The 23,961-nt window shown below is 51.2% G+C and overlaps 3 protein-coding genes across 3 annotated transcripts in view; all 3 read left to right on the forward strand.

Annotated features, from left to right (window-relative positions):
- Positions 1–23,961, forward strand: part of LOC142793985 (histone H2A-like) — a 30,686-nt gene that overhangs the window by 3,747 nt on the left and 2,978 nt on the right. The window lies entirely within an intron of this gene.
- On the forward strand, positions 6,051–6,517 carry LOC142793983 (histone H2A-like). The gene has a single exon (XM_075885832.1). The coding sequence runs from the start codon at positions 6,143–6,145 to the stop codon at positions 6,515–6,517; it is 375 nt and encodes a 124-aa protein (XP_075741947.1). The 5' UTR covers positions 6,051–6,142.
- LOC142793984 (histone H2A-like) lies at positions 16,345–16,796 on the forward strand. Its single transcript, XM_075885833.1, has one exon. It carries the CDS (start codon positions 16,422–16,424, stop codon positions 16,794–16,796), a length of 375 nt encoding a protein of 124 aa, XP_075741948.1. The 5' UTR covers positions 16,345–16,421.

The raw sequence follows: 23,961 nt of genomic DNA on the forward strand, positions 1-23,961 counted from the left end.
GCCTGAGCAGAACCACTGTCGTGCGCCTTGGTTACACATTCGACACGCCTCGTCCTGTGCGGAGGTGGGTGGGAAACCAAGGGTGCACTTGAAAATGCAATGCTCGTGGGTTGGTGTCGCCATCTGACGGCAGGCTCACGCGAGCGCGCCTTGCTTTCGAATTTCCCGCGCTCGAACCTCTCGCGTTTACATCATGGGCTAGTCCCCCCCCCCCCCCCCCCCTCTCGCGTGGGCGGCGAAGCCAGCCTCCCTAGAGTGACCACCTCTGCCGGCGAAATGGAAACACTTGTTGCGTAGCTGTCCGTCCAAGTAAAGCTTTCACAACTGCAGTGTTCGCAGCACCAGTACAGTACATGAGTGCCACTTCTATCAAGTGCAGCTTCCCTCAGCACGCTGCATGGGCAGCGCTTATTGTGTACTTGCTTCTGACTTGCGCAGAAATTCTGTTTAAACATCCCCTTCCACTTTTCTTTCTTTTTTTTTTGTATTTTGCAGCTCGGCAGCGCCAGGTGTGAAAAAAAAAAACAAACAAAAATTATTAGGCGTGACAATGTACACAATGTGTTATTGAATGGGGCACTTCTGAGTGCACAGCGGGCGCGGTAAACACGACCAACCTGTCACAATCAATTTTTTCATTTGTAAGTACACATCCCTTCTTCGTCTGGGTGCCCCACGGTAGAACATAGTGCGTTTTTATTTATTTTGACACAACGTGACGCGATCGTGTAGTGGGCATTCCAAAGAAAAAAGCGAGTTCGTGCTTCCTGAGCATAGTCGTGTCTCCAAGAATGCAGTGACCAGGGTAGAACGCTGCGCTCGGCTTCTTCCTTCGCGCGATAAGGTAACTAGGCGACGTTCGCTTGACGGGCCCGTTTTAGCAGCTTGGCTTGCAGGAAGGAGAGGAAGAACTCGCAGATGCGGCGATTGATTCGTGCATGCAGACCCAGGAGAAAGACGACGACGCGAACGAAATGCGGTGAACGTGACAAGTACCCAGCGCGATCAAGCTACTACTACACGAGGTGCTGCTCACCTGAGCGATGACGCAATGATATTGCAAAGAGGGACGGACGGGTATGGCGAACCGCTGGGATCACACTGCCGAAGCATCAAGTGGGTAGCCCTGAAGAGGGCTGTTGTGTTCTCGTTGGCTGGCTGCAGGCGACGCCGCTGGCTTCTTAGCCTCCGAATCCGTACAGGGTGCGGCCCTGACGCTTGAGGGCGTACACGACGTCCATGGCTGTCACGGTCTTCCTTTTGGCGTGCTCGGTGTAAGTGACGGCATCGCGGATCACGTTCTCGAGGAACACCTTGAGAACGCCGCGAGTTTCCTCGTAGATGAGGCCAGAGATGCGCTTGACACCGCCACGGCGCGCCAGACGACGGATGGCCGGCTTGGTTATGCCCTGGATGTTGTCACGCAACACCTTTCGATGACGCTTGGCGCCACCCTTCCCCAGCCCTTTGCCACCTTTGCCACGGCCAGACATGACGGCTTCCGAAGTTTCTGCTTCTGCTTCGAAACGCGCCCGGAAAGCGAATGCTCGACACGATCGAGTCGCGGTGTCGGCGCCGGCCCGCGAGACTGAGGAGGAAGGCGAACGGCGCACGCCGGTTGGTCGGCGGCCAGCTCGTCTCTCTCTCCCTCTTTTCTTCGCGAGGAGCGCGTTGGCCGCGCAGGTTGCTGCACTGACTATTTTTCTGCACTACAAGATTGAATATACACGGCAAACATGCTTTCGTTTGTTTGTTTGTTTTTAATTCTTTTCTCGTTACTGTTGCTAAGTTTCTTGCCCATTCATTCACGCACCCTTCACTGCTGCAAAATGGCGTATCAGTCGTATCAGCTGCCCCAGCGGCAAGGAGACATCAAACCGAGTAAGCGACAATTCATGTACGCGTACGTACAAGCCCAGCGGATACAACGCGTTCGCTAAAAAACGTTTCATCGTGTCCACTGAACATGACACACGCAATATTTGTCAAAACTCACAGCTGCAACAGCTCACCTGTGTGCCGCACGTAAATAAACTGCACACTTAACACTTTGCGACTACTCGTCCCCGGCGTGTGCCCCCCCCCCCTCTTTTTTTTTTCTTTTCTATGTTCTCGCTTTCTCTCTAATCACATCAATGCCTCATTTGCACGCACGAAACCCGTTTCACGGCGTCACTTTGACGCCATCCTTGTCGCCAAACCAAGGGACTAACACACGCGGTCCGGGCACGGCCTCATGGCCGGAAATTTCTAAACAAAGCGTGCTCGCGTTGTTGTGGACGCCGGCACGTGAAATTCGGCAAAGTAACAGCACCTTTGGCTGGCTACGCGTGTCTCAAATTTTACTGTGGCAGCTCCACTACATATCGCGATACGGCAGTTTCACCGAAGCCACGCAACGCGACCGCGCTCATTTCAGCATTCACGGGGACGGCAGAGAGTGAGAGCGCACCTCCTCTCGGGCGCGCCTCTCCTCCCGTAAACACGGACTGTCAAGCGGTCCGGTCGCAGCGAAGTTTCCCCATCTCCTTGCGGGGTGGTTCAACACCTGCCCGTTTCAAGTGCACGGTTGCACTGTGAGGAACCCTGCAAGGGTCACGCAATTACAGGCAAAACAGCCCTAACTCTAAAGCGCCTTACATAGGACGAGATTGGAGCGTAAAATGCACCACCCTTTATGCATTCTTTCTTCTTTACAGCGTTGGAAGAGTGTTCGTTCGCTGCATGTTTTACGCATGCGTACTTTCGCTTACATAATACCTTCGGAGGCTGACAACCTGTTAAGTAATCTATCAACGACTATCCGGACGGCATCAGCTGTGCAAAGAAGATTTGCAGTTGGCCTTCCAGAGCCGTCCAGAGCACACAAAGTAGGTCTACACATCGTGGCAACCAATATTTCGAAAAAAGTGAATTGCGTAGTATTATAAAGAATACAACTTTCAGAATGAGCAAAACTGCTTGGTTTGACCAAAGTACAAAGAGGTGCGATTTATACCACATCGATCCATTTATTGAATTAAAAATTACGCTGGCATTAGATAGAATATCGGAAACTCTAATTGACCGATTGAGGCTAGGCACGGCATACACAAAAACATTTGTTTTTTTTTTTCTTTGCACAGACACGGCAGAGCTGAAAGTCCCGAATGCGAATGCGGATTGATAGATGAAGACGTATGTCACCTTCTCGTAGACTGTCCACATCACGAGACGCCGTCTTAAGTCCGAACAGTTGGCATTAGACCGCAGACCGTTTAACATGAAGAAACTTCTGGGTCCGTGGCCTACTCGAGTTTTACAGTCGCACGCTTTAAAAGCATCAACACGTTCTTTACAAGACAGCGGGATTGCTGATAAGTATTAAGAAATAACGAACTTTCATTTGTAACAAATGTACTTATTATGTACAGTATCACGTGACTCTCATCATGTGTGTGTTGTGAAATGAATGACGTGTCGACAATTATGTACACACGAGCGAATGCATCTTTATACGGACCAGACGTGTGCTCTACTGTTTTGTGCTGGTGGACCGAATATTATCGAGGGACATTATATCAGAGACTTCATTCATTGACTTTCGAACATTTACTTACCATTGTGTTCTGATATGTGCGTATAAGTGTAAGTGTGTCTTTGCATATCTCTGCCCGAGTTTTCTACTTTCCATGCACTGCTTTGTACGTTTTGCTTCAAGATACGTGTTCAAGTTTAACTCAACGGCCAAGGAGTAGCCGGCGCCATAATGGTGCGCCGACATCTCCTTACATATCATATCAATAAGAAAAAAAGATGCCCGCCAATGCCCATCTATTGTATTCCCTTCTCACGTGCCCCAATACCAAACTGCGCGTGCCATTTCTGTGGTGCAAGTGTGTTTAAGTAGTCGCAGTTTCATCTTTCACAATCATGAGGGTTCCCATATTGAAAGTATTCCTTCCCCGAACTTGTGGCAGGGACGCACGATGCGAAATTACAAAATGATCGCGCTTGAAAGCTTCATACAAATGCACTGTCGACCCGCCGAACATAGTCAGTAATCTAAAACAAAGCGGAAATAAACGGTGCGTCCGCTCATTCATTTAAGGTAAGTTTCCCACCACATTCCGAATGGAACGTACCACTCATTTGTGCCTAGCACAGGCGCATTTGTTCTTTCGAAGAGAACACAGTGTTCCGCTACACCGTGTGATTATGTAAACGTCAAGCCGAGCAGTGTCGTTTGCTGGCCGGCCTGGCTATGTTTCTTTCGGCGACGCGCAAACGGAGCACTCGGTGCGAAAACGGGAAATGCCCATACCTCGTGTCGACCGCCTTTCTTTACTGGATTTCGTACTTCTTTGTGCACTATATAAATCACCTGCGTGGTACCCCTGTCATGCGTACGCACAGTTTTGTTTTTTCCTTCACTCGGGCTGTCGATACTTTGCTTTCGGACAATAATTAGCATGCAGTCCGCCGCCACGCTTTTCTGCTTCTACAGCTATTGTCACATGCGTCTATATATTTCTCCCCTATCTTTTCTTGCATCAATGCTTCCGCACATTTTTCACCGCGCCACGCACTTTAAGCTACATTCACTCCTCCTACAGTCTCGAAACGGGCCTGCCCTGCGCTCTCAAGAAATAAATGCCCCAATTTCGTAAACAAATGAATGGCGTGGCAGAGAAGGAACTCTGCGCTGTCTGATGAATGTGGCTGTACCCTTCACATCGGGCGGCAGCTATCACCACCTAGCCATAATGCTGACCTAACAAACAGCTACATTTATCTTGTTTTTTTTCTCTCTTTAAATAGTGAAGTATAGGACCGCGGTGCTTTGCAGTGAATGGTTTAGTTTTCACTCTTGCCTTGACTTTAGCCACCAATAAGATAACCACCTTCTAGTTAATTCTACCCGCCTAAAGTCTATTTTGCCCTCCCCCGTCTCTAAACCCCGGTGCTTTTGAAAAACTCTGCGCCATCATTCTAAACTATAAGGTGAAGCCCTTTACATAGCATTATCAAGTGTTCGGCAGTTTCCTTCTCTCCGCATGCACTGCATACCGTGTATACCCCTTCATATTTGGCCCGACATGTCGGAGTTGCTCGGGCAAGCGCTGACGCGAGTTTCCTATTCTATCATTTCCCAAGAGCTGAACACACTCGAGTTCATGTTACCTTTTTTTGAGAGAAGCGGCCACCTTCCCCCTGTTTTTTTTTTTTTTTTTTTTAATTACCACGCTCCTGGTTTTGTTTTCCCTCCATTACCGTACTTGTGGCACTTTTCTCCGCGCACTCGGTCTTCTCTAATTTACCTGTTCAACCTCCCCGAGCACACACGTCGAGCGCGGCACACCAACGCTCCTGCTAGCGGTGTTCAACAGAGAGAAGAGGATGGATTCGGAGCCGAATCTCTCAGCACAACCCCTATGCCGACGCAGACAATTTGGGTGGCTCTGAGAAGAGCCGTTGATTTGTCGTTGCTCGCTGTGGCCCACGACGCACGCTTACTTGGAGCTGGTGTACTTGGTGACGGCTTTTGTACCCTCGGACACCGCGTGCTTGGCCAGCTCTCCGGGCAGCAGCAGGCGCACCGCGGTCTGGATCTCCCGGCTCGTGATGGTCGAGCGCTTGTTGTAGTGAGCAAGGCGTGACGACTCGGCGGCGATACGCTCGAAGATGTCGTTCACGAAGCTGTTCATGATGGACATGGCCTTGCTGGAGACACCAGTGTCGGGGTGCACCTGCTTCAGCACCTTATAGATGTAGATGGAGAAGCTCTCCTTCCTGCGGCGCTTCTTCTTCTTCTTGTCCGTGGCGCGCACATTCTTCTGCGCCTTGCCGGCCTTCTTGACGGCTTTGCCAGACGGTTGGGGAGGCATGATTTCACACAACACGCACGCGAGACCAGAGTCGAATGCGCGTGTCCCCCCGTCTCGCCGCGCTTAAATATGAGCGAGGGGTGTTGACGAGATCAGCACAACGCGCGCGCCCCATTGGTTCGCACGGCTTCTCTCTCTCACACTCTCATCCGTTCCCCGCGAGCGGCGGCGCGCGATGGTGGCAACGGAAACCATTCGAGCACGGCTCTCATCTCAGAAGGCAGCAGCTTTCTTGTTTTCGGCAACCGGCGTCGTACCAAGCGAAAAGCAACACCATGTCCGGACGTGGCAAGGGCGGCAAGGCGAAAGGCAAGAGCAAGACCCGTTCTAGCCGCGCGGGGCTTCAGTTCCCCGTGGGCCGTATTCACCGCCTCCTACGCAAGGGAAACTACGCCGAGCGCGTCGGAGCTGGCGCTCCGGTCTACCTGGCTGCCGTACTCGAGTACCTGGCCGCCGAGGTGCTCGAGCTGGCGGGCAACGCCGCTCGTGACAACAAGAAGACCCGGATCATCCCCCGTCACTTGCAGCTCGCCATCCGCAACGACGAGGAGCTGAACAAACTGCTTTCCGGCGTCACCATCGCGCAGGGCGGTGTGTTGCCCAACATTCAAGCCGTGCTTCTTCCAAAGAAGACGGAGAAGAAGGCGTAAGCGAGCACCCCTTCCGCGCGCTCGCCGCATTCCCCAAACGGTCCTTCTAAGGACCACCCAAACAGGTGACGCGGCCGTGTTTCGCTTCGCAGTCACGATGGCTCTGTTCGTACCCTCAAGCGTGTTTGTTTTTCTATACTTTATATATATTTCCTCGCGACATCAGTTAGCCACAAGTGCGCGACGCCAAATGCTGCAAAGAGACAACCAAATCACGCAGCTCGGCACCGAAAAAGACAGAAAAGAGCATGTAAGCGTTGTCATTTCTCATTAAAAAAAAAAAAAAAAAAGCTCCACACGTAACCGTCTATCCTTACGATGACACCTGAACGGGTCAGCACAGGGACAGAGTAAATTTAATACCTTTGAATAGAAAAACAAACGTAAGGTAAAAAAAAAAAGAGAGAGAGAGAGAGAGAACCCGCCGTTAGCGCATTCCATTTGGTGCTTCTAACACAATTTATTTCGTCTATCTTGCTAGGCAGCGCAGCCACTATTACACAGAACACACAACACAAGCGCTTAACTTCAACTAAACGTTTATTGCAAAAAAAAAAAAAAAATTGTCCAGAATATGGCACAAAAACTTGTTCAGCTTCAAAAGAAATGAAAGGAAATGACACGCGATGATTTCGAGTGTGTTAGTGCACTCTCTATCGCGCTCACGCGGAAAGAACTGTTTTTTGGATGGGGTGATAGAGAATAACAGACAGTAATGTGCGGGACTGGCACGTGTGCTTTTTGTTGTCTACCTTTTACTATTCTTTTTCTCTGTTCACCCCCTTTATAAACTCTGACGTTTGCAATGAAAGTTCAGTTGAAGTTAAGCGCTTGTGTTGTGAGGTCTGTGTAATAGTGGCTGCGCTTCCTAGCGAGATGGATCCTTACCAACTGGCCCGATACAATTGTTTATTTCGTCTCTCGGTAAAACTTCATCACCTCCTACGAGTGCACCCAAAAGTTGCGCCGGGGTCCAGCAGCCCAAGTCACCATGGCGTTACGCAAACAGAAGCCCTCAAAAACACCTTACAAGCGGCGGGCAAAAAGGTAAACACATAAATGAAATTGACACACCACAGGGTCGCAGCACGGCTGCTGCACACACACCGACTGAAGCTAGCCTACCTTTTCTCTGTCTACTCATAATGATACACACTTTTACCTTGAATTTGTCAAAGCTGAGCCATTTCTTCGTAATAACGACGCGCCGACGTTCCGTTCTTCCGCGCGCTAGACAACGGCAGCCACGTACGTACAAAACATGACAGCAAAAGAGGGTGCGGCCGGAGTACGTGGCCTGGAGTGGTCTCGTAGCCAAAGCAGACACGTTGGTGGTCCTGAGAAGGACCGTTTGTTGTTGCTTGCCTGTCGACCGAAGCGCAGGGAGCAGCCCAACTTAGGCGCGCTCACCGCGAATGCGCCGAGCCAGCTGGATGTCCTTTGGCATGATGGTGACGCGCTTAGCGTGGATGGCGCACAGGTTGGTGTCTTCGAAAAGACCAACGAGGTAGGCCTCGCTAGCTTCCTGTAGGGCCATCACGGCAGAACTCTGGAAACGGAGGTCCGTCTTGAAGTCCTGAGCGATTTCCCGCACCAGGCGCTGAAAGGGAAGCTTGCGGATCAGCAGTTCGGTCGACTTCTGGTATCGGCGAATTTCACGCAGGGCCACGGTTCCAGGCCTGTAACGGTGAGGTTTCTTCACCCCGCCTGTGGCAGGGGCACTCTTGCGAGCAGCCTTGGTAGCAAGCTGCTTACGCGGAGCCTTGCCTCCAGTACTCTTGCGCGCGGTTTGTTTAGTTCGGGCCATGCTGCGTGCGTCCGATCACCTCGACTGACGGAGCGAAACTGCGCTCCTGCCGGAGATCGGCAAAAGCGGCTTCGCCGCACGACCCATCTCTCTCCCTCCCATTGGCCGAAGCGTGAGAACCCGTCCGCGTGCGAGCGCGGAAGCGTACGCCAGGATGCTGGCTGGCGCTCATTTTCGGGCAACCGTGCAGTTCGCGGCTGCAAAGAGGTACACCGAAACGAAACCACTACCGCTGTACAATACAGCCTGCTGCGCATTTCTTTCGCCTTCCAGGCAACACATCAATCGACGCTGTAGCTCGTCGCTTCCCGAAGCGGCGCGACGGAGTGCGAGACGCCACCATTCACGCCAACAGCGCGCATCGCACTAGAGCGCCTCGCATCACCGAGGGCAAATGCGCACTGCCACGCCAAAAAAACTTGCTCCTTGCGTTGTCGCTTATTTGCGACCATTACGTAGATGGGCGAAGACGACGAGAGACCACCGGCAGTGTTGGTATATGCATACACGTCCGCGCAACGACAAGGAGTAAAACGCAACAAAACATTCTAACACAAACACCCCGTACATCCAACTGCCACTGAGCGCGCCTACTTGCTCAATCGCAGACAGTAACGGGACTCAATTTTATCTTCCTTTCCCTCTTAAGAATCACTCATACATACTTGCCAAACTACTAGGTGCGCTCAATGGCGGTTGGATGTACGGGGTGTTTGCGTTCGAATGTTTTGTTTCATTTTTACTCCTATTCCCTCGATATGTCGTCTCACTCTGGCTTCCCTCATGTCTCTTTCTCTACACTTTTATTCCCACCCTTTTAATCCCCCCTCACCCCCCATCCCTTGTGAGCTACCGCTGAGGTGTCGCATCCTGATGCAGACAGTTTCGGGGCTCACTTTCCTCTTCTTTTCCATCTTACACATCAGCAATCCCCCCCCCCCCCCCAACCTCTAAGTGCTAAATATGTGGCACAAAAAGCAGGAAATGGACTCAATGAAAGGGTGAAAAATAATAATCATAATAGAAACGAAGATCAACACGCGCCTCAAAAAGCCCCATTCACTCCTCTTTCACATTTTCACGAGAAAATGAAGGTACACACATGGAGAACAATTTTTGTTATAGGTAGGCTTTGCCTGAGCAGAACCACTGTCGTGCGCCTTGGTTACACATTCGACACGCCTCGTCCTGTGCGGAGGTGGGTGGGAAACCAAGGGTGCACTTGAAAATGCAATGCTCGTGGGTTGGTGTCGCCATCTGACGGCAGGCTCACGCGAGCGCGCCTTGCTTTCGAATTTCCCGCGCTCGAACCTCTCGCGTTTACATCATGGGCTAGTCCCCCCCCCCCCCCCCCTCTCGCGTGGGCGGCGAAGCCAGCCTCCCTAGAGTGACCACCTCTGCCGGCGAAATGGAAACACTTGTTGCGTAGCTGTCCGTCCAAGTAAAGCTTTCACAACTGCAGTGTTCGCAGCACCAGTACAGTACATGAGTGCCACTTCTATCAAGTGCAGCTTCCCTCAGCACGCTGCATGGGCAGCGCTTATTGTGTACTTGCTTCTGACTTGCGCAGAAATTCTGTTTAAACATCCCCTTCCACTTTTCTTTCTTTTTTTTTTGTATTTTGCAGCTCGGCAGCGCCAGGTGTGAAAAAAAAAAACAAACAAAAATTATTAGGCGTGACAATGTACACAATGTGTTATTGAATGGGGCACTTCTGAGTGCACAGCGGGCGCGGTAAACACGACCAACCTGTCACAATCAATTTTTTCATTTGTAAGTACACATCCCTTCTTCGTCTGGGTGCCCCACGGTAGAACATAGTGCGTTTTTATTTATTTTGACACAACGTGACGCGATCGTGTAGTGGGCATTCCAAAGAAAAAAGCGAGTTCGTGCTTCCTGAGCATAGTCGTGTCTCCAAGAATGCAGTGACCAGGGTAGAACGCTGCGCTCGGCTTCTTCCTTCGCGCGATAAGGTAACTAGGCGACGTTCGCTTGACGGGCCCGTTTTAGCAGCTTGGCTTGCAGGAAGGAGAGGAAGAACTCGCAGATGCGGCGATTGATTCGTGCATGCAGACCCAGGAGAAAGACGACGACGCGAACGAAATGCGGTGAACGTGACAAGTACCCAGCGCGATCAAGCTACTACTACACGAGGTGCTGCTCACCTGAGCGATGACGCAATGATATTGCAAAGAGGGACGGACGGGTATGGCGAACCGCTGGGATCACACTGCCGAAGCATCAAGTGGGTAGCCCTGAAGAGGGCTGTTGTGTTCTCGTTGGCTGGCTGCAGGCGACGCCGCTGGCTTCTTAGCCTCCGAATCCGTACAGGGTGCGGCCCTGACGCTTGAGGGCGTACACGACGTCCATGGCTGTCACGGTCTTCCTTTTGGCGTGCTCGGTGTAAGTGACGGCATCGCGGATCACGTTCTCGAGGAACACCTTGAGAACGCCGCGAGTTTCCTCGTAGATGAGGCCAGAGATGCGCTTGACACCGCCACGGCGCGCCAGACGACGGATGGCCGGCTTGGTTATGCCCTGGATGTTGTCACGCAACACCTTTCGATGACGCTTGGCGCCACCCTTCCCCAGCCCTTTGCCACCTTTGCCACGGCCAGACATGACGGCTTCCGAAGTTTCTGCTTCTGCTTCGAAACGCGCCCGGAAAGCGAATGGTGGTGGTAGTGGTTTCAATGAAGAGGAAAAAGGCACCTAATTTCTGTCTGCCTTCAGGCGACACGGCGCAGTGCCTTATAGGGGTGGGGGGAAGGAGGGATAAAAAGAATAGAAGGAAAGTAGAAGCAGAAGAAGACAGCCAACGAGAGGAAAAAGAAGGAGATAGGAAAGTGGGGATCCGGTCGAAGCAGTCCAAGGGCGGGGTGCCACAATGCGAGAGCTACACGGCATCAGGAGACCGCGGAGGGCGAACCAGTCGGCGGGAGCTACGCTGAAGTCGGAGATCGCGAGGGCACAACCGTCCAGCTTGAAATCCTGCGAGCGAATCCCCGCGAATGCTCGACACGATCGAGTCGCGGTGTCGGCGCCGGCCCGCGAGACTGAGGAGGAAGGCGAACGGCGCACGCCGGTTGGTCGGCGGCCAGCTCGTCTCTCTCTCCCTCTTTTCTTCGCGAGGAGCGCGTTGGCCGCGCAGGTTGCTGCACTGACTATTTTTCTGCACTACAAGATTGAATATACACGGCAAACATGCTTTCGTTTGTTTGTTTGTTTTTAATTCTTTTCTCGTTACTGTTGCTAAGTTTCTTGCCCATTCATTCACGCACCCTTCACTGCTGCAAAATGGCGTATCAGTCGTATCAGCTGCCCCAGCGGCAAGGAGACATCAAACCGAGTAAGCGACAATTCATGTACGCGTACGTACAAGCCCAGCGGATACAACGCGTTCGCTAAAAAACGTTTCATCGTGTCCACTGAACATGACACACGCAATATTTGTCAAAACTCACAGCTGCAACAGCTCACCTGTGTGCCGCACGTAAATAAACTGCACACTTAACACTTTGCGACTACTCGTCCCCGGCGTGTGCCCCCCCCCCCCTCTTTTTTTTTTTTCTTTTCTATGTTCTCGCTTTCTCTCTAATCACATCAATGCCTCATTTGCACGCACGAAACCCGTTTCACGGCGTCACTTTGACGCCATCCTTGTCGCCAAACCAAGGGACTAACACACGCGGTCCGGGCACGGCCTCATGGCCGGAAATTTCTAAACAAAGCGTGCTCGCGTTGTTGTGGACGCCGGCACGTGAAATTCGGCAAAGTAACAGCACCTTTGGCTGGCTACGCGTGTCTCAAATTTTACTGTGGCAGCTCCACTACATATCGCGATACGGCAGTTTCACCGAAGCCACGCAACGCGACCGCGCTCATTTCAGCATTCACGGGGACGGCAGAGAGTGAGAGCGCACCTCCTCTCGGGCGCGCCTCTCCTCCCGTAAACACGGACTGTCAAGCGGTCCGGTCGCAGCGAAGTTTCCCCATCTCCTTGCGGGGTGGTTCAACACCTGCCCGTTTCAAGTGCACGGTTGCACTGTGAGGAACCCTGCAAGGGTCACGCAATTACAGGCAAAACAGCCCTAACTCTAAAGCGCCTTACATAGGACGAGATTGGAGCGTAAAATGCACCACCCTTTATGCATTCTTTCTTCTTTACAGCGTTGGAAGAGTGTTCGTTCGCTGCATGTTTTACGCATGCGTACTTTCGCTTACATAATACCTTCGGAGGCTGACAACCTGTTAAGTAATCTATCAACGACTATCCGGACGGCATCAGCTGTGCAAAGAAGATTTGCAGTTGGCCTTCCAGAGCCGTCCAGAGCACACAAAGTAGGTCTACACATCGTGGCAACCAATATTTCGAAAAAAGTGAATTGCGTAGTATTATAAAGAATACAACTTTCAGAATGAGCAAAACTGCTTGGTTTGACCAAAGTACAAAGAGGTGCGATTTATACCACATCGATCCATTTATTGAATTAAAAATTACGCTGGCATTAGATAGAATATCGGAAACTCTAATTGACCGATTGAGGCTAGGCACGGCATACACAAAAACATTTGTTTTTTTTTTTTTCTTTGCACAGACACGGCAGAGCTGAAAGTCCCGAATGCGAATGCGGATTGATAGATGAAGACGTATGTCACCTTCTCGTAGACTGTCCACATCACGAGACGCCGTCTTAAGTCCGAACAGTTGGCATTAGACCGCAGACCGTTTAACATGAAGAAACTTCTGGGTCCGTGGCCTACTCGAGTTTTACAGTCGCACGCTTTAAAAGCATCAACACGTTCTTTACAAGACAGCGGGATTGCTGATAAGTATTAAGAAATAACGAACTTTCATTTGTAACAAATGTACTTATTATGTACAGTATCACGTGACTCTCATCATGTGTGTGTTGTGAAATGAATGACGTGTCGACAATTATGTACACACGAGCGAATGCATCTTTATACGGACCAGACGTGTGCTCTACTGTTTTGTGCTGGTGGACCGAATATTATCGAGGGACATTATATCAGAGACTTCATTCATTGACTTTCGAACATTTACTTACCATTGTGTTCTGATATGTGCGTATAAGTGTAAGTGTGTCTTTGCATATCTCTGCCCGAGTTTTCTACTTTCCATGCACTGCTTTGTACGTTTTGCTTCAAGATACGTGTTCAAGTTTAACTCAACGGCCAAGGAGTAGCCGGCGCCATAATGGTGCGCCGACATCTCCTTACATATCATATCAATAAGAAAAAAAGATGCGCGCCAATGCCCATCTATTGTATTCCCTTCTCACGTGCCCCAATACCAAACTGCGCGTGCCATTTCTGTGGTGCAAGTGTGTTTAAGTAGTCGCAGTTTCATCTTTCACAATCATGAGGGTTCCCATATTGAAAGTATTCCTTCCCCGAACTTGTGGCAGGGACGCACGATGCGAAATTACAAAATGATCGCGCTTGAAAGCTTCATACAAATGCACTGTCGACCCGCCGAACATAGTCAGTAATCTAAAACAAAGCGGAAATAAACGGTGCGTCCGCTCATTCATTTAAGGTAAGTTTCCCACCACATTCCGAATGGAACGTACCACTCATTTGTGCCTAGCACAGGCGCATTTGTTCTTTCGAAGAGAACACAGTGTTCCGCTACACCGTGTGATTATGTAAACGTCAAGCCGAGCAGTGTCGTTTGCTGGCCGGCCTGGCTATGTTTCTTTCGGCGACGCGCAAACGGAGCACTCGGTGCGAAAACGGGAAATGCCCATACCTCGTGTCGACCGCCTTTCTTTACTGGATTTCGTACTTCTTTGTGCACTATATAAATCACCTGCTTGGTACCCCTGTCATGCGTACGCACAGTTTTGTTTTTTCCTTCACTCGGGCTGTCGATACTTTGCTTTCGGACAATAATTAGCATGCAGTCCGCCGCCACGCTTTTCTGCTTCTACAGCTATTGTCACATGCGTCTATATATTTCTCCCCTATCTTTTCTTGCATCAATGCTTCCGCACATTTTTCACCGCGCCACGCACTTTAAGCTACATTCACTCCTCCTACAGTCTCGAAACGGGCCTGCCCTGCGCTCTCAAGAAATAAATGCCCCAATTTCGTAAACAAATGAATGGCGTGGCAGAGAAGGAACTCTGCGCTGTCTGATGAATGTGGCTGTACCCTTCACATCGGGCGGCAGCTATCACCACCTAGCCATAATGCTGACCTAACAAACAGCTACATTTATCTTGTTTTTTTTCTCTCTTTAAATAGTGAAGTATAGGACCGCGGTGCTTTGCAGTGAATGGTTTAGTTTTCACTCTTGCCTTGACTTTAGCCACCAATAAGATAACCACCTTCTAGTTAATTCTACCCGCCTAAAGTCTATTTTGCCCTCCCCCGTCTCTAAACCCCGGTGCTTTTGAAAAACTCTGCGCCATCATTCTAAACTATAAGGTGAAGCCCTTTACATAGCATTATCAAGTGTTCGGCAGTTTCCTTCTCTCCGCATGCACTGCATACCGTGTATACCCCTTCATATTTGGCCCGACATGTCGGAGTTGCTCGGGCAAGCGCTGACGCGAGTTTCCTATTCTATCATTTCCCAAGAGCTGAACACACTCGAGTTCATGTTACCTTTTTTTGAGAGAAGCGGCCACCTTCCCCCTGTTTTTTTTTTTTTTTTTTAATTACCACGCTCCTGGTTTTGTTTTCCCTCCATTACCGTACTTGTGGCACTTTTCTGCGCGCACTCGGTCTTCTCTAATTTACCTGTTCAACCTCCCCGAGCACACACGTCGAGCGCGGCACACCAACGCTCCTGCTAGCGGTGTTCAACAGAGAGAAGAGGATGGATTCGGAGCCGAATCTCTCAGCACAACCCCTATGCCGACGCAGACAATTTGGGTGGCTCTGAGAAGAGCCGTTGATTTGTCGTTGCTCGCTGTGGCCCACGACGCACGCCTACTTGGAGCTGGTGTACTTGGTGACGGCTTTTGTACCCTCGGACACCGCGTGCTTGGCCAGCTCTCCGGGCAGCAGCAGGCGCACCGCGGTCTGGATCTCCCGGCTCGTGATGGTCGAGCGCTTGTTGTAGTGAGCAAGGCGTGACGACTCGGCGGCGATACGCTCGAAGATGTCGTTCACGAAGCTGTTCATGATGGACATGGCCTTGCTGGAGACACCAGTGTCGGGGTGCACCTGCTTCAGCACCTTATAGATGTAGATGGAGAAGCTCTCCTTCCTGCGGCGCTTCTTCTTCTTCTTGTCCGTGGCGCGCACATTCTTCTGCGCCTTGCCGGCCTTCTTGACGGCTTTGCCAGACGGTTGGGGAGGCATGATTTCACACAACACGCACGCGAGACCAGAGTCGAATGCGCGTGTCCCCCCGTGGAGTGGCTATGAAAAGAGAAAAGAAGAGAAAAGCGAGCCCCGTTATTGTCTGCTTCAAAGAGCGACACCGCCACAGTAGCTCACGAGGGATGGGGGTGAGGAGGGATAAAAAGGATAGGAGTAAAGATGTGGGAAAGCCGAAGAAGGAGAAGAGAAGAAGAGACGTGTGGTAAGCCACAGCGAGCGAGGACAAATCGAGGGGATAGAAGAGATAGGAAAGATGGAGCACGGTCACTGGAGTCCGAGGACGGGGCGCACCTGCGAGAGCTCCTTTCGGCGTCGGTGGATGGCGTAGAACAAGTCCAGTAAATCAGAGCTGCACTGTCGTCGGAGGTGGAAGGTCGTCGGCGGCAGGAGATGACGTAGGGCGAGTCCAGTCGGCCAGAGCCACGCTGACGCGGGAGATCGCAAGCGCGCGGAGCGCGCGAGCGCACGACCGGTCAGCTCGAAATCCAGCAAGCGAGTCATGTGTCCCCCCGTCTCGCCGCGCTTAAATATGAGCGAGGGGTGTTGACGAGATCAGCACAACGCGCGCGCCCCATTGGTTCGCACGGCTTCTCTCTCTCACACTCTCATCCGTTCCCCGCGAGCGGCGGCGCGCGATGGTGGCAACGGAAACCATTCGAGCACGGCTCTCATCTCAGAAGGCAGCAGCTTTCTTGTTTTCGGCAACCGGCGTCGTACCAAGCGAAAAGCAACACCATGTCCGGACGTGGCAAGGGCGGCAAGGCGAAAGGCAAGAGCAAGACCCGTTCTAGCCGCGCGGGGCTTCAGTTCCCCGTGGGCCGTATTCACCGCCTCCTACGCAAGGGAAACTACGCCGAGCGCGTCGGAGCTGGCGCTCCGGTCTACCTGGCTGCCGTACTCGAGTACCTGGCCGCCGAGGTGCTCGAGCTGGCGGGCAACGCCGCTCGTGACAACAAGAAGACCCGGATCATCCCCCGTCACTTGCAGCTCGCCATCCGCAACGACGAGGAGCTGAACAAACTGCTTTCCGGCGTCACCATCGCGCAGGGCGGTGTGTTGCCCAACATTCAAGCCGTGCTTCTTCCAAAGAAGACGGAGAAGAAGGCGTAAGCGAGCACCCCTTCCGCGCGCTCGCCGCATTCCCCAAACGGTCCTTCTAAGGACCACCCAAACAGGTGACGCGGCCGTGTTTCGCTTCGCAGTCACGATGGCTCTGTTCGTACCCTCAAGCGTGTTTGTTTTTCTATACTTTATATATATTTCCTCGCGACATCAGTTAGCCACAAGTGCGCGACGCCAAATGCTGCAAAGAGACAACCAAATCACGCAGCTCGGCACCGAAAAAGACAGAAAAGAGCATGTAAGCGTTGTCATTTCTCATTAAAAAAAAAAAAAAAAAAAGCTCCACACGTAACCGTCTATCCTTACGATGACACCTGAACGGGTCAGCACAGGGACAGAGTAAATTTAATACCTTTGAATAGAAAAACAAACGTAAGGTAAAAAAAAAAAAGAGAGAGAGAGAGAGAGAACCCGCCGTTAGCGCATTCCATTTGGTGCTTCTAACACAATTTATTTCGTCTATCTTGCTAGGCAGCGCAGCCACTATTACACAGAACACACAACACAAGCGCTTAACTTCAACTAAACGTTTATTGCAAAAAAAAAAAAAATTGTCCAGAATATGGCACAAAAACTTGTTCAGCTTCAAAAGAAATGAAAGGAAATGACACGCGATGATTTCGAGTGTGTTAGTGCACTCTCTATCGCGCTCACGCGGAAAGAACTGTTTTTTGGATGGGGTGATAGAGAATAACAGACAGTAATGTGCGGGACTGGCACGTGTGCTTTTTGTTGTCTACCTTTTACTATTCTTTTTCTCTGTTCACCCCCTTTATAAACTCTGACGTTTGCAATGAAAGTTCAGTTGAAGTTAAGCGCTTGTGTTGTGAGGTCTGTGTAATAGTGGCTGCGCTTCCTAGCGAGATGGATCCTTACCAACTGGCCCGATACAATTGTTTATTTCGTCTCTCGGTAAAACTTCATCACCTCCTACGAGTGCACCCAAAAGTTGCGCCGGGGTCCAGCAGCCCAAGTCACCATGGCGTTACGCAAACAGAAGCCCTCAAAAACACCTTACAAGCGGCGGGCAAAAAGGTAAACACATAAATGAAATTGACACACCACAGGGTCGCAGCACGGCTGCTGCACACACACCGACTGAAGCTAGCCTACCTTTTCTCTGTCTACTCATAATGATACACACTTTTACCTTGAATTTGTCAAAGCTGAGCCATTTCTTCGTAATAACGACGCGCCGACGTTCCGTTCTTCCGCGCGCTAGACAACGGCAGCCACGTACGTACAAAACATGACAGCAAAAGAGGGTGCGGCCGGAGTACGTGGCCTGGAGTGGTCTCGTAGCCAAAGCAGACACGTTGGTGGTCCTGAGAAGGACCGTTTGTTGTTGCTTGCCTGTCGACCGAAGCGCAGGGAGCAGCCCAACTTAGGCGCGCTCACCGCGAATGCGCCGAGCCAGCTGGATGTCCTTTGGCATGATGGTGACGCGCTTAGCGTGGATGGCGCACAGGTTGGTGTCTTCGAAAAGACCAACGAGGTAGGCCTCGCTAGCTTCCTGTAGGGCCATCACGGCAGAACTCTGGAAACGGAGGTCCGTCTTGAAGTCCTGAGCGATTTCCCGCACCAGGCGCTGAAAGGGAAGCTTGCGGATCAGCAGTTCGGTCGACTTCTGGTATCGGCGAATTTCACGCAGGGCCACGGTTCCAGGCCTGTAACGGTGAGGTTTCTTCACCCCGCCTGTGGCAGGGGCACTCTTGCGAGCAGCCTTGGTAGCAAGCTGCTTACGCGGAGCCTTGCCTCCAGTACTCTTGCGCGCGGTTTGTTTAGTTCGGGCCATGCTGCGTGCGTCCGATCACCTCGACTGACGGAGCGAAACTGCGCTCCTGCCGGAGATCGGCAAAAGCGGCTTCGCCGCACGACCCATCTCTCTCCCTCCCATTGGCCGAAGCGTGAGAACCCGTCCGCGTGCGAGCGCGGAAGCGTACGCCAGGATGCTGGCTGGCGCTCATTTTCGGGCAACCGTGCAGTTCGCGGCTGCAAAGAGGTACACCGAAACGAAACCACTACCGCTGTACAATACAGCCTGCTGCGCATTTCTTTCGCCTTCCAGGCAACACATCAATCGACGCTGTAGCTCGTCGCTTCCCGAAGCGGCGCGACGGAGTGCGAGACGCCACCATTCACGCCAACAGCGCGCATCGCACTAGAGCGCCTCGCATCACCGAGGGCAAATGCGCACTGCCACGCCAAAAAAACTTGCTCCTTGCGTTGTCGCTTATTTGCGACCATTACGTAGATGGGCGAAGACGACGAGAGACCACCGGCAGTGTTGGTATATGCATACACGTCCGCGCAACGACAAGGAGTAAAACGCAACAAAACATTCTAACACAAACACCCCGTACATCCAACTGCCACTGAGCGCGCCTACTTGCTCAATCGCAGACAGTAACGGGACTCAATTTTATCTTCCTTTCCCTCTTAAGAATCACTCATACATACTTGCCAAACTACTAGGTGCGCTCAATGGCGGTTGGATGTACGGGGTGTTTGCGTTCGAATGTTTTGTTTCATTTTTACTCCTATTCCCTCGATATGTCGTCTCACTCTGGCTTCCCTCATGTCTCTTTCTCTACACTTTTATTCCCACCCTTTTAATCCCCCCTCACCCCCCATCCCTTGTGAGCTACCGCTGAGGTGTCGCATCCTGATGCAGACAGTTTCGGGGCTCACTTTCCTCTTCTTTTCCATCTTACACATCAGCAATCCCCCCCCCCCCCCCAACCTCTAAGTGCTAAATATGTGGCACAAAAAGCAGGAAATGGACTCAATGAAAGGGTGAAAAATAATAATCATAATAGAAACGAAGATCAACACGCGCCTCAAAAAGCCCCATTCACTCCTCTTTCACATTTTCACGAGAAAATGAAGGTACACACATGGAGAACAATTTTTGTTATAGGTAGGCTTTGCCTGAGCAGAACCACTGTCGTGCGCCTTGGTTACACATTCGACACGCCTCGTCCTGTGCGGAGGTGGGTGGGAAACCAAGGGTGCACTTGAAAATGCAATGCTCGTGGGTTGGTGTCGCCATCTGACGGCAGGCTCACGCGAGCGCGCCTTGCTTTCGAATTTCCCGCGCTCGAACCTCTCGCGTTTACATCATGGGCTAGTCCCCCCCCCCCCCCTCTCGCGTGGGCGGCGAAGCCAGCCTCCCTAGAGTGACCACCTCTGCCGGCGAAATGGAAACACTTGTTGCGTAGCTGTCCGTCCAAGTAAAGCTTTCACAACTGCAGTGTTCGCAGCACCAGTACAGTACATGAGTGCCACTTCTATCAAGTGCAGCTTCCCTCAGCACGCTGCATGGGCAGCGCTTATTGTGTACTTGCTTCTGACTTGCGCAGAAATTCTGTTTAAACATCCCCTTCCACTTTTCTTTCTTTTTTTTTGTATTTTGCAGCTCGGCAGCGCCAGGTGTGAAAAAAAAAACAAACAAAAATTATTAGGCGTGACAATGTACACAATGTGTTATTGAATGGGGCACTTCTGAGTGCACAGCGGGCGCGGTAAACACGACCAACCTGTCACAATCAATTTTTTCATTTGTAAGTACACATCCCTTCTTCGTCTGGGTGCCCCACGGTAGAACATAGTGCGTTTTTATTTATTTTGACACAACGTGACGCGATCGTGTAGTGGGCATTCCAAAGAAAAAAGCGAGTTCGTGCTTCCTGAGCATAGTCGTGTCTCCAAGAATGCAGTGACCAGGGTAGAACGCTGCGCTCGGCTTCTTCCTTCGCGCGATAAGGTAACTAGGCGACGTTCGCTTGACGGGCCCGTTTTAGCAGCTTGGCTTGCAGGAAGGAGAGGAAGAACTCGCAGATGCGGCGATTGATTCGTGCATGCAGACCCAGGAGAAAGACGACGACGCGAACGAAATGCGGTGAACGTGACAAGTACCCAGCGCGATCAAGCTACTACTACACGAGGTGCTGCTCACCTGAGCGATGACGCAATGATATTGCAAAGAGGGACGGACGGGTATGGCGAACCGCTGGGATCACACTGCCGAAGCATCAAGTGGGTAGCCCTGAAGAGGGCTGTTGTGTTCTCGTTGGCTGGCTGCAGGCGACGCCGCTGGCTTCTTAGCCTCCGAATCCGTACAGGGTGCGGCCCTGACGCTTGAGGGCGTACACGACGTCCATGGCTGTCACGGTCTTCCTTTTGGCGTGCTCGGTGTAAGTGACGGCATCGCGGATCACGTTCTCGAGGAACACCTTGAGAACGCCGCGAGTTTCCTCGTAGATGAGGCCAGAGATGCGCTTGACACCGCCACGGCGCGCCAGACGACGGATGGCCGGCTTGGTTATGCCCTGGATGTTGTCACGCAACACCTTTCGATGACGCTTGGCGCCACCCTTCCCCAGCCCTTTGCCACCTTTGCCACGGCCAGACATGACGGCTTCCGAAGTTTCTGCTTCTGCTTCGAAACGCGCCCGGAAAGCGAATGCTCGACACGATCGAGTCGCGGTGTCGGCGCCGGCCCGCGAGACTGAGGAGGAAGGCGAACGGCGCACGCCGGTTGGTCGGCGGCCAGCTCGTCTCTCTCTCCCTCTTTTCTTCGCGAGGAGCGCGTTGGCCGCGCAGGTTGCTGCACTGACTATTTTTCTGCACTACAAGATTGAATATACACGGCAAACATGCTTTCGTTTGTTTGTTTGTTTTTAATTCTTTTCTCGTTACTGTTGCTAAGTTTCTTGCCCATTCATTCACGCACCCTTCACTGCTGCAAAATGGCGTATCAGTCGTATCAGCTGCCCCAGCGGCAAGGAGACATCAAACCGAGTAAGCGACAATTCATGTACGCGTACGTACAAGCCCAGCGGATACAACGCGTTCGCTAAAAAACGTTTCATCGTGTCCACTGAACATGACACACGCAATATTTGTCAAAACTCACAGCTGCAACAGCTCACCTGTGTGCCGCACGTAAATAAACTGCACACTTAACACTTTGCGACTACTCGTCCCCGGCGTGTGCCCCCCCCCCCTCTTTTTTTTTTTTCTTTTCTATGTTCTCGCTTTCTCTCTAATCACATCAATGCCTCATTTGCACGCACGAAACCCGTTTCACGGCGTCACTTTGACGCCATCCTTGTCGCCAAACCAAGGGACTAACACACGCGGTCCGGGCACGGCCTCATGGCCGGAAATTTCTAAACAAAGCGTGCTCGCGTTGTTGTGGACGCCGGCACGTGAAATTCGGCAAAGTAACAGCACCTTTGGCTGGCTACGCGTGTCTCAAATTTTACTGTGGCAGCTCCACTACATATCGCGATACGGCAGTTTCACCGAAGCCACGCAACGCGACCGCGCTCATTTCAGCATTCACGGGGACGGCAGAGAGTGAGAGCGCACCTCCTCTCGGGCGCGCCTCTCCTCCCGTAAACACGGACTGTCAAGCGGTCCGGTCGCAGCGAAGTTTCCCCATCTCCTTGCGGGGTGGTTCAACACCTGCCCGTTTCAAGTGCACGGTTGCACTGTGAGGAACCCTGCAAGGGTCACGCAATTACAGGCAAAACAGCCCTAACTCTAAAGCGCCTTACATAGGACGAGATTGGAGCGTAAAATGCACCACCCTTTATGCATTCTTTCTTCTTTACAGCGTTGGAAGAGTGTTCGTTCGCTGCATGTTTTACGCATGCGTACTTTCGCTTACATAATACCTTCGGAGGCTGACAACCTGTTAAGTAATCTATCAACGACTATCCGGACGGCATCAGCTGTGCAAAGAAGATTTGCAGTTGGCCTTCCAGAGCCGTCCAGAGCACACAAAGTAGGTCTACACATCGTGGCAACCAATATTTCGAAAAAAGTGAATTGCGTAGTATTATAAAGAATACAACTTTCAGAATGAGCAAAACTGCTTGGTTTGACCAAAGTACAAAGAGGTGCGATTTATACCACATCGATCCATTTATTGAATTAAAAATTACGCTGGCATTAGATAGAATATCGGAAACTCTAATTGACCGATTGAGGCTAGGCACGGCATACACAAAAACATTTGTTTTTTTTTTTTTTCTTTGCACAGACACGGCAGAGCTGAAAGTCCCGAATGCGAATGCGGATTGATAGATGAAGACGTATGTCACCTTCTCGTAGACTGTCCACATCACGAGACGCCGTCTTAAGTCCGAACAGTTGGCATTAGACCGCAGACCGTTTAACATGAAGAAACTTCTGGGTCCGTGGCCTACTCGAGTTTTACAGTCGCACGCTTTAAAAGCATCAACACGTTCTTTACAAGACAGCGGGATTGCTGATAAGTATTAAGAAATAACGAACTTTCATTTGTAACAAATGTACTTATTATGTACAGTATCACGTGACTCTCATCATGTGTGTGTTGTGAAATGAATGACGTGTCGACAATTATGTACACACGAGCGAATGCATCTTTATACGGACCAGACGTGTGCTCTACTGTTTTGTGCTGGTGGACCGAATATTATCGAGGGACATTATATCAGAGACTTCATTCATTGACTTTCGAACATTTACTTACCATTGTGTTCTGATATGTGCGTATAAGTGTAAGTGTGTCTTTGCATATCTCTGCCCGAGTTTTCTACTTTCCATGCACTGCTTTGTACGTTTTGCTTCAAGATACGTGTTCAAGTTTAACTCAACGGCCAAGGAGTAGCCGGCGCCATAATGGTGCGCCGACATCTCCTTACATATCATATCAATAAGAAAAAAAGATGCGCGCCAATGCCCATCTATTGTATTCCCTTCTCACGTGCCCCAATACCAAACTGCGCGTGCCATTTCTGTGGTGCAAGTGTGTTTAAGTAGTCGCAGTTTCATCTTTCACAATCATGAGGGTTCCCATATTGAAAGTATTCCTTCCCCGAACTTGTGGCAGGGACGCACGATGCGAAATTACAAAATGATCGCGCTTGAAAGCTTCATACAAATGCACTGTCGACCCGCCGAACATAGTCAGTAATCTAAAACAAAGCGGAAATAAACGGTGCGTCCGCTCATTCATTTAAGGTAAGTTTCCCACCACATTCCGAATGGAACGTACCACTCATTTGTGCCTAGCACAGGCGCATTTGTTCTTTCGAAGAGAACACAGTGTTCCGCTACACCGTGTGATTATGTAAACGTCAAGCCGAGCAGTGTCGTT

The sequence above is a fragment of the Rhipicephalus microplus genome, unplaced genomic scaffold (genome assembly GCF_043290135.1).
Source record: "Rhipicephalus microplus isolate Deutch F79 unplaced genomic scaffold, USDA_Rmic scaffold_359, whole genome shotgun sequence".
NCBI classification, from domain to species: domain Eukaryota; kingdom Metazoa; phylum Arthropoda; class Arachnida; order Ixodida; family Ixodidae; genus Rhipicephalus; species Rhipicephalus microplus.